Below are 15,902 nucleotides of genomic sequence, written 5' to 3'. Positions count from 1 at the left end.
CTCTCTGGTGCCGTTAAGTCGGACTATGACGCGGTGAAGAAGAAGCTAAAAGAGGCTTTTGGAAGGAGACAGTTCATGGAGCGATTACAGCTCGGTTACATATTATTTTACAGAAACACTGAATTACCAACAATATCTTATGCACCACCACCAGTCCTACTACAGTTAAAATGACAAATGCATTAATACATGGCGATGGCGATTCTATTGGTGACAGTAAAAGGTTGGCTTGTCCACAAATAAATACTATCTATCTACAAGTGTCTTTACGGGATCTTTACGGAATGTGTGTGAACGCACGCACGCATTCCAGAAAAACACTGGCAGAGTGAATGAATGAACCCAAATCAAATGATCCCGGGACAAATACTGGACCGGTATACGCATTATTAATGTATTTTCCGGAATCTCTGTGTGAAATGGGCTCGAGATAGAGTATAATAAAAAGAAATGTCGGCTTTCAGATTCTGCAACATGCCCTGCTGTTGTGTTTGAGATATGCCAATGAAAGACTCGGCTCTGATCTGAAACGTCTTGGTCGAGCAATTCTGACATATATTAACGTCTTACCTTGAAGAAGCATGGCCCATGTAGCTCCCTGCATCTACATCAATGCTCTCATGCTGTTGCTGTCTGTCTTTTAAAAGTCACGCAAAATAAAACCAGCGTGTATTCTAGCTGAATCTGATTGGGTAGATATATAGCGAGAGAGCCCCGCTTCCGGATATAAAGTCAGCTGTCATGACTGTCTATCTATGGTCATGACCGTTTATGGTCAAACTCAAACTTCCAGCAGGAAACCTGATTTGCGCCTCACACTGGAAACATCCAGTTTTGAGGAGCTCTGACTCACTCAGTTTGTTTGTGAGACTGTTGAAGTTGACTTTCACTAAGTTGAACTGTTTGTGTTGATGATTTCCGACGTGCAAAAACAGCCAGAGTAATGTAAAGTAGCCGAACGTCCTGACAATTCAAGTCCTGTTATGGACCGTTGACCAAAAACTAGCACTGGTGGTTTAACACTGAATGTTCTATTTTGTATTGTTTATCGTGTATTGTAAGCATTTCAAGTCTTAATAAATATTCTGTATTCAGTTGTGGTGGATGTTTCCCCTCACTTGCATGAAAGGACAACTCAGATGTTGACTGAATAAAGAATTTGCAAACAAAATATTATCAAGAGAATTAATTTATTCTTTATTCTTAAGTAGCAATCCACGTTGTGTTAAACATCTTAATGCTGCCTGTGTCTTTTAACCAAACTGGGTCCAGAAAATAAAATAAATGGCAGGATTTCTGCAACATTTTATCTATAGGCTTGACATGGGTGTTAATGTAGACAAAATGGCTTCTCAGCTCAACAGTGTGTCGGGTTTGAATTAGTGAACAAAGATGATACAATACACACACACACATACTGTATATGTGTGTGTTTATGTTTGTATAAATATAAAGCCTGTGTTTCAAAGACTTATAAGACCTATAGAAAAAGCTTAACCAATATTCTTTCAGCTTGTTGTAATGTCTATAGGAATCTAAACACATGTTTGGCCAGTTATAGACTCTTCACAGCATGATTTACACGCCCATCTGATAATACAGCAATCCAGTCATTTTAAATCTCAAGAATTCACTCGTATCAAAATGCATTTTGTTGTTGAATGTGTTCGGTCATTTAATGAGAGACACTGTAAACATACAGTGACTATAGGAGACAATGGGATCACACTGTATTTTTTCCACAAATATCAGCACATCTGTTGTATTTCTCAGCAAAATAATAATTTGAAGAAGAACAGATCAAGTTTGTAACCAAAATATATCAGTTTGATGATGAGCATGAGTTACCTAATTAATTTCTCTTGATTTCATGAACTCAGTCTATAGCAGTGAGGGCTTTAAAATCGAATCCTCATGTTTAGTCTCTTCCAAAACCAAAATGAAGCAAAATTGTACTTGGAGCATTAAAACTAAAAACCTACAGGTATAAGACAAAAGCAAAAGAGGGTTGCTTTCCACAGCAAAGTCACACCAAAACAAAATCTCCACACTCTGAGTCCGGTTTAGTGACGGGTCGACTGGTGGGTTTGATCTCTGCGAGGTTTCGTAACCTTGTTGGCTGGCATGAGAACTACTGAAATACAAAAGTGGGCGAAGGATCTTGATCAGTCGCTCTGCTCTCCTCTGGTGTTTCCGTGGGTCAGGAGGAAGCCAGTGTCTTACAGGACTTGAGTCTGATAGCGGCGCTCAGTCAGTGGAAAAGAGGTCTCCGGCAGACTATGCATATCGCCATTCTCACAGAGTCACTTCTACTAAGCTCTTCATGCACAAAATAAATCATTATAATATCAATCATAATATTATATAGGATTCTTCCAGTCTGACCTTGATTGTAAAATATTACAAAATATAAAATACACACAGCAAGTTAAAGTGTACAAATAAAGAAAGGTTTTATAAATAAGAAGTTTATTATGTGTACTGCAGTGAAAAAAAGTGGCATAGAAATTTTTTTTACAATCAAATACTTCAATACTTTAATGCTTTCACACTGTTTGGTAGGAAAGTAAGGCTCATATTTTACAAAGCAGCACCAAATTTAAGACGTACCTCTCTTGATATGAAATTGTATGTTGTAACAGTCTTTTAAATGTTTCATTGTGAAAAAAATACTAATTGTTTTTTGTAAATTGACTTTAAGGGTCATATCACCACAGAATATTTGAGAGCACCTGAGCAATGGCCACACACAGCTTTCAGGCACTTATAGGCAGATTTGTAGTTTATATTGAATGCAGTTTTGTTGTAGACTAAAGATTGCTAACGGTTAATGATCAGCATTATTGCACTTGGCACATGAAATAAACTGACTTGCAGAGACATAGCAACTAATTTACAACAACTTCGAATGTGGTTCATCCAACCAGAATTTAGAGTCTGAAGAAATGTTTTAGGAGAATTTAGTTTGTACTTGAAATGAGAATGTGTATATAGTATGCTGTGACATTTGGTCTAAATGCATTATGTTCCAAATAAAAAAAGAAAATCAAATGAGATGAGATGAAGGACGCTACATTTGTTACGCTCTAAAAAGTGTCATGGAAGGTTAAGAAACAGAAGTGCACATTTCTAGCAAAAATAAATATATTATTATAAATACAGTGCTTAGCATAAGTGAACGAGCCCATGCTAAAGTTGACTAAAAAGAGGAATAAAAAAATAATCTTTTGGAAATTAATCTTAATGCCTTAATTAAAAAAAATGAGGAAAACACCAACCTTTAAGGACACCAATTTTCTTAGTGAATTAATAATGTATCGTAAATAAATAAATAAATAAAGGCCTTCCTTACAATAAAGGGTGCATATGGATCCAGGATACTATGCATCCTGATGAAGTTCTCTTGGCCTCTGGAATTAAAATAGCCCCACATCATCACATCCCCTTCACCATACCTAGAGATTGGCATGGAGTACTTTCCATAAGATCAAATCTCGATGCAAATCAAACAAGCTATTAGGCTAACTGAAATAAAACCATGCCAATCTCTAGGTATGGTGAAGGGGATGTGATGATGTGGGGCCTCAGATGACGAGCTAAATGACTGAGGTGTGTCATCTGAGTTTTTTTCCAGACACACAATACAGAAATCTCTGGTCTCAGGGGGACATGAGGGAGGGAAGCACGGTCACTCGAAAATACTACCAGGTTTCTGCTGATACAAAGCTTAATGCTTATCGGTGAAGTATCCCTTTAAACTGGATGATTGTGTGTGTATTTCTATAAATCTATTTGCTACATGACTACAACCTACTGATTAAATACAGCATTTGAAAGGTCCAGCTTATTTCCCTCGTATCCTATTTCTCATTTTCCTGTGCATCTTGTAATTGTGGCATACCTGTCAACATTGGGATTAGAAAATAAGGAAAATTTGATCCCTAAACCTACCCGTCATTGTAACCCTAACCAGTGAAATTAGCTGCAGGACAGGATTTTGGGAACTGGTTTGGGGGCACTTTTTTTATTTTTTTTTATATATATATATATATATATATATATATATATATATATATATATATATATATAGAAAGATTAAAAATACAGGAGAAATACGAGAAACTATTTAAACGGGATGATAGCGGGATAGCAAGGTAAAATACGAGAAAATCCCAGGAAAAACGGGAGGGTTGACAGGTATGAATTGTGGACCTTGATGAGAATGGTCTGGACGAGCATCATTTCACTTAATGCTTAGTGTAAGAGTGTTATATCCAAGTCGTTTCTGTCCTCTGAAAGCCGAACTTCTGTAAAACAAAACAAAACCACAATTACAGAATGTAAAACTATAGTGAATTGTAAACTTGTTAATGCTAAAAATAAATGTAAGTGCAGTTCGCCTCAACAACAAAATGTTATTGTGTTAAGAACATGTGTGGTTTGGTTTCTATAAATAAAATATGGTATTTATAGTCGTCACACTTTTTACTCCCGTGAATAGTTTGCAAGGTAGTTTATTTTTTAATGTCAATTTATATCGAGATACCTTAATGTCTTAACTACACATTTATTGCCCGAGAAAAGCAATGTAACACACACTGAGCATGATGTCACACTATATTGGGCAAGTTGTTCCCTCATTAATCTAAAGTCCCCCTGTGGTGTAAATCCAGTTTTTAATGTTGTTTATGTGTCTATGTGGTGTTTTTAATATGCTTTAAGTCAAACCATGTGTAAATTCATAAGTCGACACCATTGCTGAGTATTTTCTCCTTAAAACTGCAGTGAACCAAAGACAGTCTCAAAAACACGCTTTGAAATCGCTGGTGTTTCTGACGTCACAAACTACCTTGTAACCAATCAGATCAACTTGTGATCGTCAACCAGTGGATCTCTGAGCTGAGTGAGTGATTGGAGGCGGGGCTCATTTGCATATTCATAGAACCGCGCATTCTAAATGAGGCAAGGGTGTCGAATTACATTCAAGCTATTTTAAGACATGAAGAATTCATAAGTCATAACCTAGTATTACCTTGGATACCCACGCTCTATTATAGTCTTTCAGGCCCTTCTAAAAAAGAAAAGTGGAAAAAAAATAAACACAGAGCTCCTCTGACCCTTATTTCTGAAGGCATTATTGTCTCGCGAGATCTGATGCGATATTTTGGCTGTCGTGGACGGTCATTTTAATAATGCAAATGAGGGGCGCGTTGATTGGTGGCAGGAAGGAGGGGGGTTGACACCACAGGTAACTTCAGCATATCATTCCAAAATGACATCATGGCGCAAGTTGTGAATGAACCCGACCTGGCTGCGACCTACGGAATTCAACCGTTATATGTTTGAGCCAGACTCTGAACCTGAGCTGGAAAGGGAAGATGTAGTCGATGGAAGGACGTCTACATCAAGATGTCTCTGAATGGTAAAGACAATCATTTTGACTGAGACATACATTATACCTTTTATTTAATGTAGATTACATTAACGGAGATGTAGTCTACTTTTTTTATCAGCTTACAGTGGTTATTGAGATCAACGTTTGCGATCATGTGGTGTTTTTGCCTTGTTTCACGTTCTGGTTTTTTAGACATTCAATATTTTCCTCTACAGACATGTAAAATGATCTTTTTCTTTATGTTTATTATTACTTGACTGACTGTTTGTTTTATTTATCTATCCTTATCTATTCTATAAAAAAAATCAATACAATTATATGTTGACATAGATATATAATATACAATTCTTCGCCTGATATTGCCCCAAATTTGTGAACGATTCCGGCGTAAAATGATCCGCACAGACACCTAACGTTAAGCCAGTGGGAAGGGCTGTAGGAACCGCGTCATTAAAAATGAATTTAATCCACTGGTCCCTGACAGCTTGGTCCGTTCTTGGGAGAGAAAACACATTTACATGTTGATTCTGGCAGTCAACCACAGAGCAACTCACGTGTGCACTATACGTTTCTGCATCTTTCGCGACTGAATATGAGTGAGAGAGGGGCAGGGCGGGCTTCCTGCAGCATAGGTCTGCGGTGTCCATATATGGTATATCCTGCCCCGTCTTGACGTCAAGTCGGGGCAGAAATTAAAATCTCGTATTTGAGTGCGCGTGCACGTGGGCTGGTTTACGAACCCACGGGTAAACAAACGCTTCACTTTTAAATATCGGTTTCCCGGTCAGTGTATAATCGTTAGGCAATCAAAACATACATTGATTCTCGTGGAAAAGTGAAAATTACAGGTCATGACTCCTTTAAATATTTAAATGTCATTTTGGTGATCAAAGATGAGTTTTAAGGGATATAATTATTGACTTAAGGGGAACTTTAACACAGAATTAATGAAACATTCATTACTTCATTAAAGTTCTTTCATGGGTGATTTTGATTGACTTTTTTGTATGTATGTATATATATATATACACACATCTTTTTTTTAAATCCTAATTACATGTCCCAATATAAATATTATGAGACTTACCTTGTATTTTAAACGAATGGCCAAGAAGATGAGGACAGCTGCTAGTATAAATACTGCAATTACAGGGAGTAACCAAATGAAGATGGACTGTTGTGGATGTTGTGGAACCTCTGTAAAGAATGGCAAAAACAGGCAAAAACACAACTTTAGTAGTTCACACATGACATCAGATATACCTCAATAGCTCCGATTACTCATACAGCATTTTTGTTTGCAGTGAGGACAGTAACATTTATTCTTGACACCTTTAGTTTAGTCGTCACCCAATGTAAAAATGAAGGACACAACTAAGGCCAACATGTTACAAGTGCAGGAATGACAATATTACTGTAACATACTGACCTTCAACTTTAAGAATCAAGGTCCGGACATCCGTATGTCCATTGAGAACGACTTTGTATGTGCCAGAGTTACTGATGTTGACATTGGGGATGGTGAAACATAAAAACTCTGAGTATATCTGAAACTGGCACACCAGTTTTGGGAGGTTGTGACATGTCCCGTTATCACAGAAATATTCAGCACTTAATTCTTCTTCATAGAACGCCATCAGCTGGTCATGCTTATCCAGTGCAGAAACGTTTAAAACGGGTTCGTTCACAGTCGCTCCCTGTTGAACGGTCTTCTCAGTCGTGGGAACATCAGAGCTTCTACAGCCGGCCAGTGCAAGTAACAGTGCAGCTGAAAAGGTGTAGAACATATATTACTTTAAACATCATATGCATTTAATTCATTCTTATTCACAACTTCTTTTTGAGCTTCTTTATACTTAACCCTTTCTACTATTTTATACATTTTATTTAATTGATCTGATTTCATCATTTATTTTCTATATTGTCTATTTCTGTACTGTATATCCCTTAAATGTGACTTCTTTTTTTGCCTTTTAAAAAAATCAATAACCAATACTTAGGGTGGCGAAAAGTGTCTCTGAATTTCTACAACTGAAATCAGTCAAATCACTGTATGTGGAATTGCGGATACCATGGGAATAAACATATTGTTGTAAAATTTAGGTATTGGGTGGATTAATGGATGTAGAATAAGGCATTAATATGTGGTTTATAAGTACTAATAAACAGCCAATATGCAAGCTAATAAGCAACAAGTTCAAAATGAGAAATGTTCCCCATACTAAAGTGTTACCATTATTTTTTAGCATATACGCATCAACAATTGCATAGTGTCTTGACAACCAAACTATTTGATATTAACATTGAATCTTTTAAATAATCAAGGTCACTTGAAACAAACAAGCAAGCCTGCATTGGAGAAGGCAGTAATAGGTTATATTTTGGGTGTATCAATATCAGGCCAAAGTAATAGATGATTTGTTCTGCTTTTGTAATATTTGTGGTATTAACATGGTATTGGTATTTCAGGTATCTGGCTATTATTATAAAATCCACTAAGTAATTGTTCAAACTGTGCATCATTTATATATTTTTTGTTCCATTTTGTGGTAATTTAACATATTATATTGTTCTGTAATATCAACTGTAAATATTCAAACTTTCATAGTGGTGTCATGTTGTACAGTATAATGTCTATTTTTATTATTATTATTATTACTAAAGTCATAACAATCAACAGCTGTCTTTTGTCATAGTCTCTCTGGTCTCTTTAAAATACTGGTGATGTAATCTTCTTTAATGTTTCAACAACCGCCACACTTCCTCTTCAGGAATATCTTTTACATTACTTGAACTTCCTGTAAGGCTACTTTTAGCAGAGCTCATGTTTTATGGGCTGTTAAGCAATACATGGTTTAACTATTAACTATTATGGTTTAATTATTATGAAGTGATGATAGCCTACATATGATCATATATACAAGAAATATACAAAGGTGCTGTTTCAGTTTAATTAGTGGGCTATATAATCATTTGTCTGACGTGAAACAAGTTGAAATCATCACACGCATAACAGCGTTTCAAAAGCATGAGGGATATGAATAATAAATAAAAAAAATCAGCTGACATAATTTCTTTCTTTTTTTGTTATTACTTTTTTATTCACACATCATTTTACAATCAGGTCTACGATCTTTATTAGTAATTGCAGTTGTACTGTAGTTAAAATCCACTATTTTCAACTTCAGGGATCTTGTGCAAACAGCAGCTGCAGGGTATCAGATCTGAGGTGGTATGGAAGCTTATGGGTAGCAAATTTCTATTTGAAATGTAATATGCAAAATGACAATGCATTTCTGTATTTAAATTTTAATTGTGAACGTAATGGTCGAGAACGATGATTTATATAAAATCCTGGTCGTGATCTGGTAATCTTGAGAAATCACAATCACACAAAAAAAAGATAAAACTGCAATTTTAGGCTACATTGTAAGGCAGCGCTCATGCGAAACGAGCAAGCATTTGTTTGTAAACAGAAACTCAGCTGATCGAGTTTAGTAGAAACCGTAGAAACAGCTGAGATTATTTCCGGTTTTTACGTCTGATTTTGAAGGCTGCGCTCTCCAGTCGCATTTGAAGGCTGCATATTATCATCAATGATGTCTTATTTAAGAAAAGTAACCGTAATAAAATTGACTGTGTTATTCGTCGTGAAGTGTTTAATACTGTAAATTCTTTCCTTCTTTGAAATCGTATGCAGCCACATTAGTCTAGATGGAAATAGGGGTCCACGCGCACCCCCCGGCTTTTTTTATGCCACCTGATTTTTTCAAATCTTTAAAGTGTCTATTTTCAGAATCTGCCAGGTAACAAGCTGAAATAATGTCCCAAAGGCTTCATTTTTAACCCTTTGCGGAACCCGACCGGAACTCGAAAAATCAAAGAATTATATAGAAAGTGGCATAACATTTGAAGTAAACAACATACAGACACAAATGAACATATTTTCCCATACAATTCTGACCCCAGGAATTGAATGGAATGGTCATTTTTGACATTTGAAAACATATTGACCCTATTTCTGGACAAAAATAGCAAAAAATGTCCAAAAATGTGTAGAGGATCAACTATATTTTCCTTTTCTGAAGTGCATAGGGTGATTTCTTTTTCACAAACTGTTATTTCTTTATCATTCAAGTGTCTATTTTAAAATTAAATTGGGTACCAAGCTGAAATAATGTCCAAAATGCTTTATTTTTAACCCTTTGCTGCACCCGAACGGAACCCGAAAAATCCAAAAATGATATAGAAAGTGGCATAACATTTGAAGTAAACAACATACAGAGACAAATTAACATTTTTCCATACAATTCTGACCCCAGAAATTGAATGAAATTGTTATTTTTGACATTTGAAAACATATTGACCCTATTTCTGGACAAAAATAGCAAAAAATGGCCAAAAATGTGTAGAGGATCAACTATATTTTCGTTTTCTCAAGCGCATAGAGTGATTATTTTTTTCACAAACTGTTATTTATTTATCATTCAGGTGTCTATTTTAAAATTAAATTGGGTACCAAGCTGAAATAATGTCCAAAATGCTTTATTTGTAAACCTTTGCACCAAACTCGAAAAATCTAATGTGATATAAAGTGCCATAACTTTTGATGTAAACAACTCACAGAGACAAATGGACACATTTTTCCATACAATTCTGACCCGTGGAAATTGTTATTTGTTATATTTTAGAACATCTTGACCATCTATGGTCAAAAACAGCAAAAAAAAGCTAATTTGACACCATTTTTATTATAGTAATAGCAGCCTGAAATGGGGTTTATTTTAACCTTTTACTGCACCTATCCTGAACCTGAAGAAATTAAAAATAGCTTTACTTTTGAAGTAAACAAAACAAAGTAAATTAACTTAAAAAGTTTGGGAATGTTGGGGCTTTGCAGTTGGCAGTTGGTGGCTGTCGGTTGGTACCTGCAGATCGCCATTTGAAAAAAATGCTATATCCTTTTACTGCTACTGTTGTGTTCGCTGCTGCGACACTCAGTTCTAAAAGAGTCAAATTTAACGAACATTGTTTCAAATGCCTCGCCCCTTGTGCATATACAAGGAAGATGGGCCCTCGGAGTGCGCCACGTGCCTGGGACCCACCCACACTGAAGCTGCACTCTCTGCCGCAGGCTGCTCTCACTGCAAGAGCCTGCCCATCTCAACACTGCAGACACGGCTAGCTCTCTTTCGAGACTGCGACACTGTCGCTTTCTCACTTTCTCACTCACTTTCTACTTCGCCGGTCCTGTTCACTCAGGCAGACCAATGCCCCCTCTCCCTTCAAGCGACAGGTCTCGTCTCCTTCGGCAGATCGCACGAAAAACACAACGACAGCCTCTCCATCGCTGCGCTTGAGGAAGAGTGGACAGGCCCAGCTGACCCCGCCTTCTCATAGTCTGGTGCTAGCGCTGCTGCTACCGGAACTAAGCTAATTCGGACACTGAGATGCTGCGTATCCTCACTGCGGCCGTTTTAGACCTCGGTCTCGAATGGGCCTCGCCTGAGGAGCCACCTAGAAGCAGGCTGGATGGATGGTTTCTGCCTGGGCGCCAGCAGGCCCCCGTCAGAAGCCAGCGCCTTTTTTCCCTGAGGTCCACGACGAACTCACGAAATCATGGCGTGCGCCGTACTCAGCACGCACGAGCGCTTTTACTTCCGCCACGCTCTCCTCTGTTGACGGCGCAGCAGAAAAAGGTTATGAGAAGCTGCCTCTGCTCAAAGAAGCAGTTGTCGCCCATCTATGCCTGCCCACTGCTGTTGGCTGGAGATCCAGAGCGGTTCACAAGACATCCCTGGAGTGTCGAAATGGGTTTTGTACATTATAAAGAGAGGTTACTCGCTCCAATTCCCTCGCAGACCCCCATGGTTTCAGGTGGTCATCAATACCTCGGTGAGAAGCGGCGTGGCTCACGTGCTTCTCACCTAAGTGCAAAATCTGCTAGAAAAAAGGGCGATAGAATTAGTCCCCCCGCGCTGAGCCGGTCAGGCTTTTACAGCCGTTACTTCCTTGTACCAAAAAAGGACGGTGGCACTCGCCCCATTCTAGATCTGAGACATCTGAACAAAGCTCTCATGAGATGGCCATTCAGAATGATAACTACCAAACAAATCCTCGCGCAGGTTCGCCGGGGGATTGTTTTTTTTAACGGTGGATCTGAAAGACGCTTACTTTCACATTAAGATAACGCCCCATCACAGGCCATTCTTGAGATTTGCCTTAGAGGGGTAGGCTTATCAATACACGGTCATACCATTCGCTCTGTCTCTAGCAGCCCATACTTTCACAAAGTGCATGGACGCAGCACTTTCTCCCCTGAGGCAACGGAGTGCGCGTGCTGAACTATCTCCACGATTGGCTCATTATTTGTTAGTCGAAGACCGAATTATTGACAGACAGATCCATGCTCCTCAGCTATTTGGAATGCCTGGGGCTCAGGGTCAATTTTTCCAAGAGCAAACTGTTACCCAGCCAGAACGTAATCTTTATGGGCACAGTTATCGACTCTACAATGATGAGATAGAGCGGCTCACACCAGAGTGCGCTCTCTCTATAAGGAGGTCCTTTAGGGTAGGTGCGTGCATGCCCCTCAGGAAGTTTCAGAAGCTTCTCGGTCTCATGGCCGCTGCATCGTCAGTACTCCAGCTAGGGTCCACTCTTATTAGTCTACCTATTACTGTCCATTAGCACAATTGTCCTGGGACTTATGTTCGGAGCGACCCTTATACTCCAGCCCCTTATTCATGAAACCCGACTCACGTCTGGTTACTGTCACTATGTTGGGGTTTGTTATGGCTTGTTTCTGTGAACCTCGGGGTGCTTCCCTAGGATCCAGTTGTATGCAGCCACTTGCTAATAGTGCGTCATTTTACATTGCGTCCCCACTGCATCCTCGTTGTATTATTTTAATTTAATACTGTGAAGCTGCTTTGAAACAATCTGTATTGTGAAAAGCGCTATACAAATATACTTGACTTGACTTGACTTGACTTAACTAAGGCCACGCCCATTTAGGCGCGCTCTGACGTGCAACCCAATCAGATGAATTGGCGCCCATCACGTCAGAGGCGCTTGGCCATAGGTTGTGCAGTTGCCGCAGCACAGCCAATGGGCGAGCTAGACGCTCTGCTGTGTTCGCTGTGCAGCTGCACTGCGTATTAAATTATTGCACACGCTTAGCAACGACAGACGCCTCCGGAGCGCAACCGCCCTAGCGCTTTGGAAAAATGAGAACGCGGCGCGTCTAGCGTTTTCTATGCGTTTTAAGCGCGATATATGAACAGCGCCTAAGAATGTAATCCTTTACCACACAATACGACTTATGTGCTGCTATCTTCTGGGCCTGCAGACTGTCAATGTTGTCTGCTGCCTTTTCTGCTCTCTCCCTTCCATGCTCATGGATTTGGTACTCTGTGTTGAAGTTGTTTCTGCATGATAGATGATACTTAGCTTCCATTGCAAAAAGGTCCTTGTCCTACACCTTGAGATAAAGAGCCTATTTCTTTAATTCCTGTGCACTAGGTTCAATAACTTTCCAGGCTGGTTCCTTGTGTTTCCAACTCTGAAACTTTGTAAGCTCTTCAGTCTTGCCCTTGAACTTGGATTTTGCTTTGTCACAGAAAATGCAATGATTGGGAAACGAGAAGGAACACCTTCTTGGAGCTCCTTCAGATACCCTGGTAATACAGAGTTCTCACGAGAGCACAAGTTGAATTTGCTCAGCGAGATACTCTGGTGTTGAGTAATGATGCTCATTAAATATGCCCCTCGATCGGAGCTGCACCAATCACATCGGGTTATCTGATATAGGCGGGCCAGAAGTGAGCTAAACAGATGACGACAGTGCTGTTACGTCGAAGTCATTAGTAAACATTGCAAGATGGCTATGGATGAATACCAGTTGTTTGAAACAGCTTTGGTCGCTACAATGAATGAGTTAGACTTGGCTTTTTATCTAAAAGAGGAACAGAAGACGGCGCTTGAATTGTTCCTTTGCAAGAAGGACGTTTTTGCTGTTTTGCCGTCCGGATACGGTAAGACTATAATCTACCAGTTAGCTCCGCTGGTAGCATTTTATTGTTGTGATTGGTCGTAGTGTTATCCAATTGCGTGCAGTGAGATTTTCAAATGCACGCTTGGTGCCGCCCCTCGAGCTGGGCGATTTGCATTAGTCGACACCAGACCATTAATCTTTTAGATTTAGTTGCACTGCGTTTTAAATTATTAGAAATAAATTATCAAAAGAGAAAGCAGTGGGAAATGGCGATCTGCAGGTACCAACCGACAGCCACCAACTGCCAACTGCAAAGCCCCAACATTCCCAAACTTTAAGTTAATTTGCTTTGTTTTGTTTACTTCAAAAGTAAAGCTATTTTCAATTTCTTCAGGTTCAGGATAGGTGCAGTAAAAGGTTAAAATAAACCCCATTTCAGGCTGCTATTACTATAATAAAAATGGTGTCAAATTAGCTTTTTTTTTTTGCTGTTTTTGACCATAGATGGTCAAGATGTTCAAAATATAACAAATAACAATTTCCACGGGTCAGAATTGTATGGAAAAATGTGTCCATTTGTCTCTGTGAGTTGTTTACATCAAAAGTTATGGCACTTTATATCACATTAGATTTTTCGAGTTTGGTGCAAAGGTTTACAAATAAAGCATTTTGGACATTATTTCAGCTTGGTACCCAATTTAATTTTAAAATAGACACCTGAATGATAAATAAATAACAGTTTGTGAAAAAAATAATCACTCTATGTGCTTGAGAAAACGAAAATATAGTTGATCCTCTACACATTTTTGGCCATTTTTTGCTATTTTTGTCCAGAAATAGGGTCAATATGTTTTCAAATGTCAAAAATAACCATTCCATTCAATTCCTGGGGTCAGAATTGTATGGGAAAATGTTAATTTGTCTCTGTATGTTGTTTACTTCAAATGTTATGCCACTTTCTATATCATTTTTGGATTTTTCGGGTTCCGTTCGGGTGCAGCAAAGGGTTAAAAATAAAGCATTTTGGACATTATTTCAGCTTGGTACCCAATTTAATTTTAAAATAGACACTTGAATGATAAAGAAATAACAGTTTGTGAAAAAGAAATCACCCTATGCACTTCAGAAAAGGAAAATATAGTTGATCCTCTACACATTTTTGGACATTTTTTGCTATTTTTGTCCAGAAATAGGGTCAATATGTTTTCAAATGTCAAAAATGACCATTCCATTCAATTCCTGGGGTCAGAATTGTATGGGAAAATATGTTCATTTGTGTCTGTATGTTGTTTACTTCAAATGTTATGCCACTTTCTATATAATTCTTTGATTTTTCGAGTTCCGGTCGGGTTCCGCAAAGGGTTAAAAATGAAGCCTTTGGGACATTATTTCAGCTTGTTACCTGGCAGATTCTGAAAATAGACACTTTAAAGATTTGAAAAAATCAGGTGGCATAAAAAAAGCCGGGGGGTGCGCGTGGACCCCTATTTCCATCTAGACTACATGTGACCTCGTCACCTCCAGTCCGATGTGGGAGTTGACAAAAAACCAAACTGCGAAATGAGGCGCACGTGCGTTTTTGGCATAGCTGCTATAGCCAGCCCCTCATGTTTTCAACTCACCGGCGCGTTTTTCGCAGTGTAGCGAGAGCACATGGTTGCTAGATTGCAACGATTAACTAAAACACTGGGTACAAAACGTGTTATTTTAACAGAAAAGCTCTGGTTGGGGATTTAAATTCTTAAAAATCCATAATGACTCGCAGCGGCTTAAAAACAGTCAGTAATGTTTTGTCTTCTCTTTTATTCTACAAATACAAAAAGTGGATTTGGTCAAGTTTATATTTAAGTACATTTTAGTCTCGTCTTTTTACGTAAACGATATTGCATGTGTCGTTTCGTCATCAGTGTCGAACTGCCTTGTACCAGTCATGGAAAACCCCTGGTCGTAAACCTTTTTCGTCATAGATTTCTTTAACGAAATTAACACTAGTTTGAAACATGCAAATTAAAGAGTCTGAGACGTCGTTGTCGTGCAATTCTGAAATGTTAACTTATAGCGTCTTACCTTGTAGCATCCTAGTGACACAAGTTGCGTTTATAGTGGAAGTTGAAACAGTTCCAGGCATCTATATCAAGGCTCTCACGAGGACGCTGGCATTCCAGCCTCACTCATGCAAAACCAGCGCGCGTATAATAAATCTGAATCCCTGTGCTTGTTCAGGTAGAAGGAAGCTGCACTAAAATCTTGGATTGGGGCGAGATCAAGACACCCCTCGTCACTGGTGGCGTGATATCTTCCTCTGCCCAAACTAGTCTATAACTGCCGAGTCATGAGACTATGAGTCACTTCCCAAACGGATATGTGGAGAAAGTTCTTCTGGAGAAAACACAAACACTAATGAAAAACAACATTCCTCATCAATCTGCTTCCAACTTTCTCGAATAGCAGTTGACAGTTCACGACATTGAGTTGATATGCCTTTCCTTAAGAAAAGCTTTAACACTCTTT

At 38.7% G+C, this 15,902-nt stretch overlaps 2 protein-coding genes across 2 annotated transcripts in view; one reads left to right on the top strand and one right to left on the bottom strand.

The window, feature by feature from the left end:
- LOC311302671 (uncharacterized protein) overlaps positions 1-15,902 on the top strand; it is a 382,374-nt gene that overhangs the window by 121,913 nt on the left and 244,559 nt on the right. The gene's annotated exons all lie outside the window — the stretch shown is intronic.
- Positions 4,139-15,622, bottom strand: LOC311302673 (uncharacterized protein). The gene is made up of 4 exons (XM_084428679.1): positions 15,459-15,622; positions 6,825-7,163; positions 6,483-6,592; positions 4,139-4,307 (listed from the first exon to the last, which is right to left on the bottom strand). The coding sequence occupies exons 1-4, from the start codon at positions 15,517-15,519 to the stop codon at positions 4,269-4,271; spliced, it is 549 nt and encodes a 182-aa protein (XP_084284805.1). The 5' UTR covers positions 15,520-15,622; the 3' UTR covers positions 4,139-4,268.

This window comes from Rutilus rutilus, assembly GCF_951802725.1.
Source record: "Rutilus rutilus genome assembly, chromosome: 13".
NCBI lineage: Eukaryota > Metazoa > Chordata > Actinopteri > Cypriniformes > Leuciscidae > Rutilus > Rutilus rutilus.
Note: the sequence above shows the minus strand (reverse complement) of the source record. Positions and strands in the feature narration are given on the sequence as shown.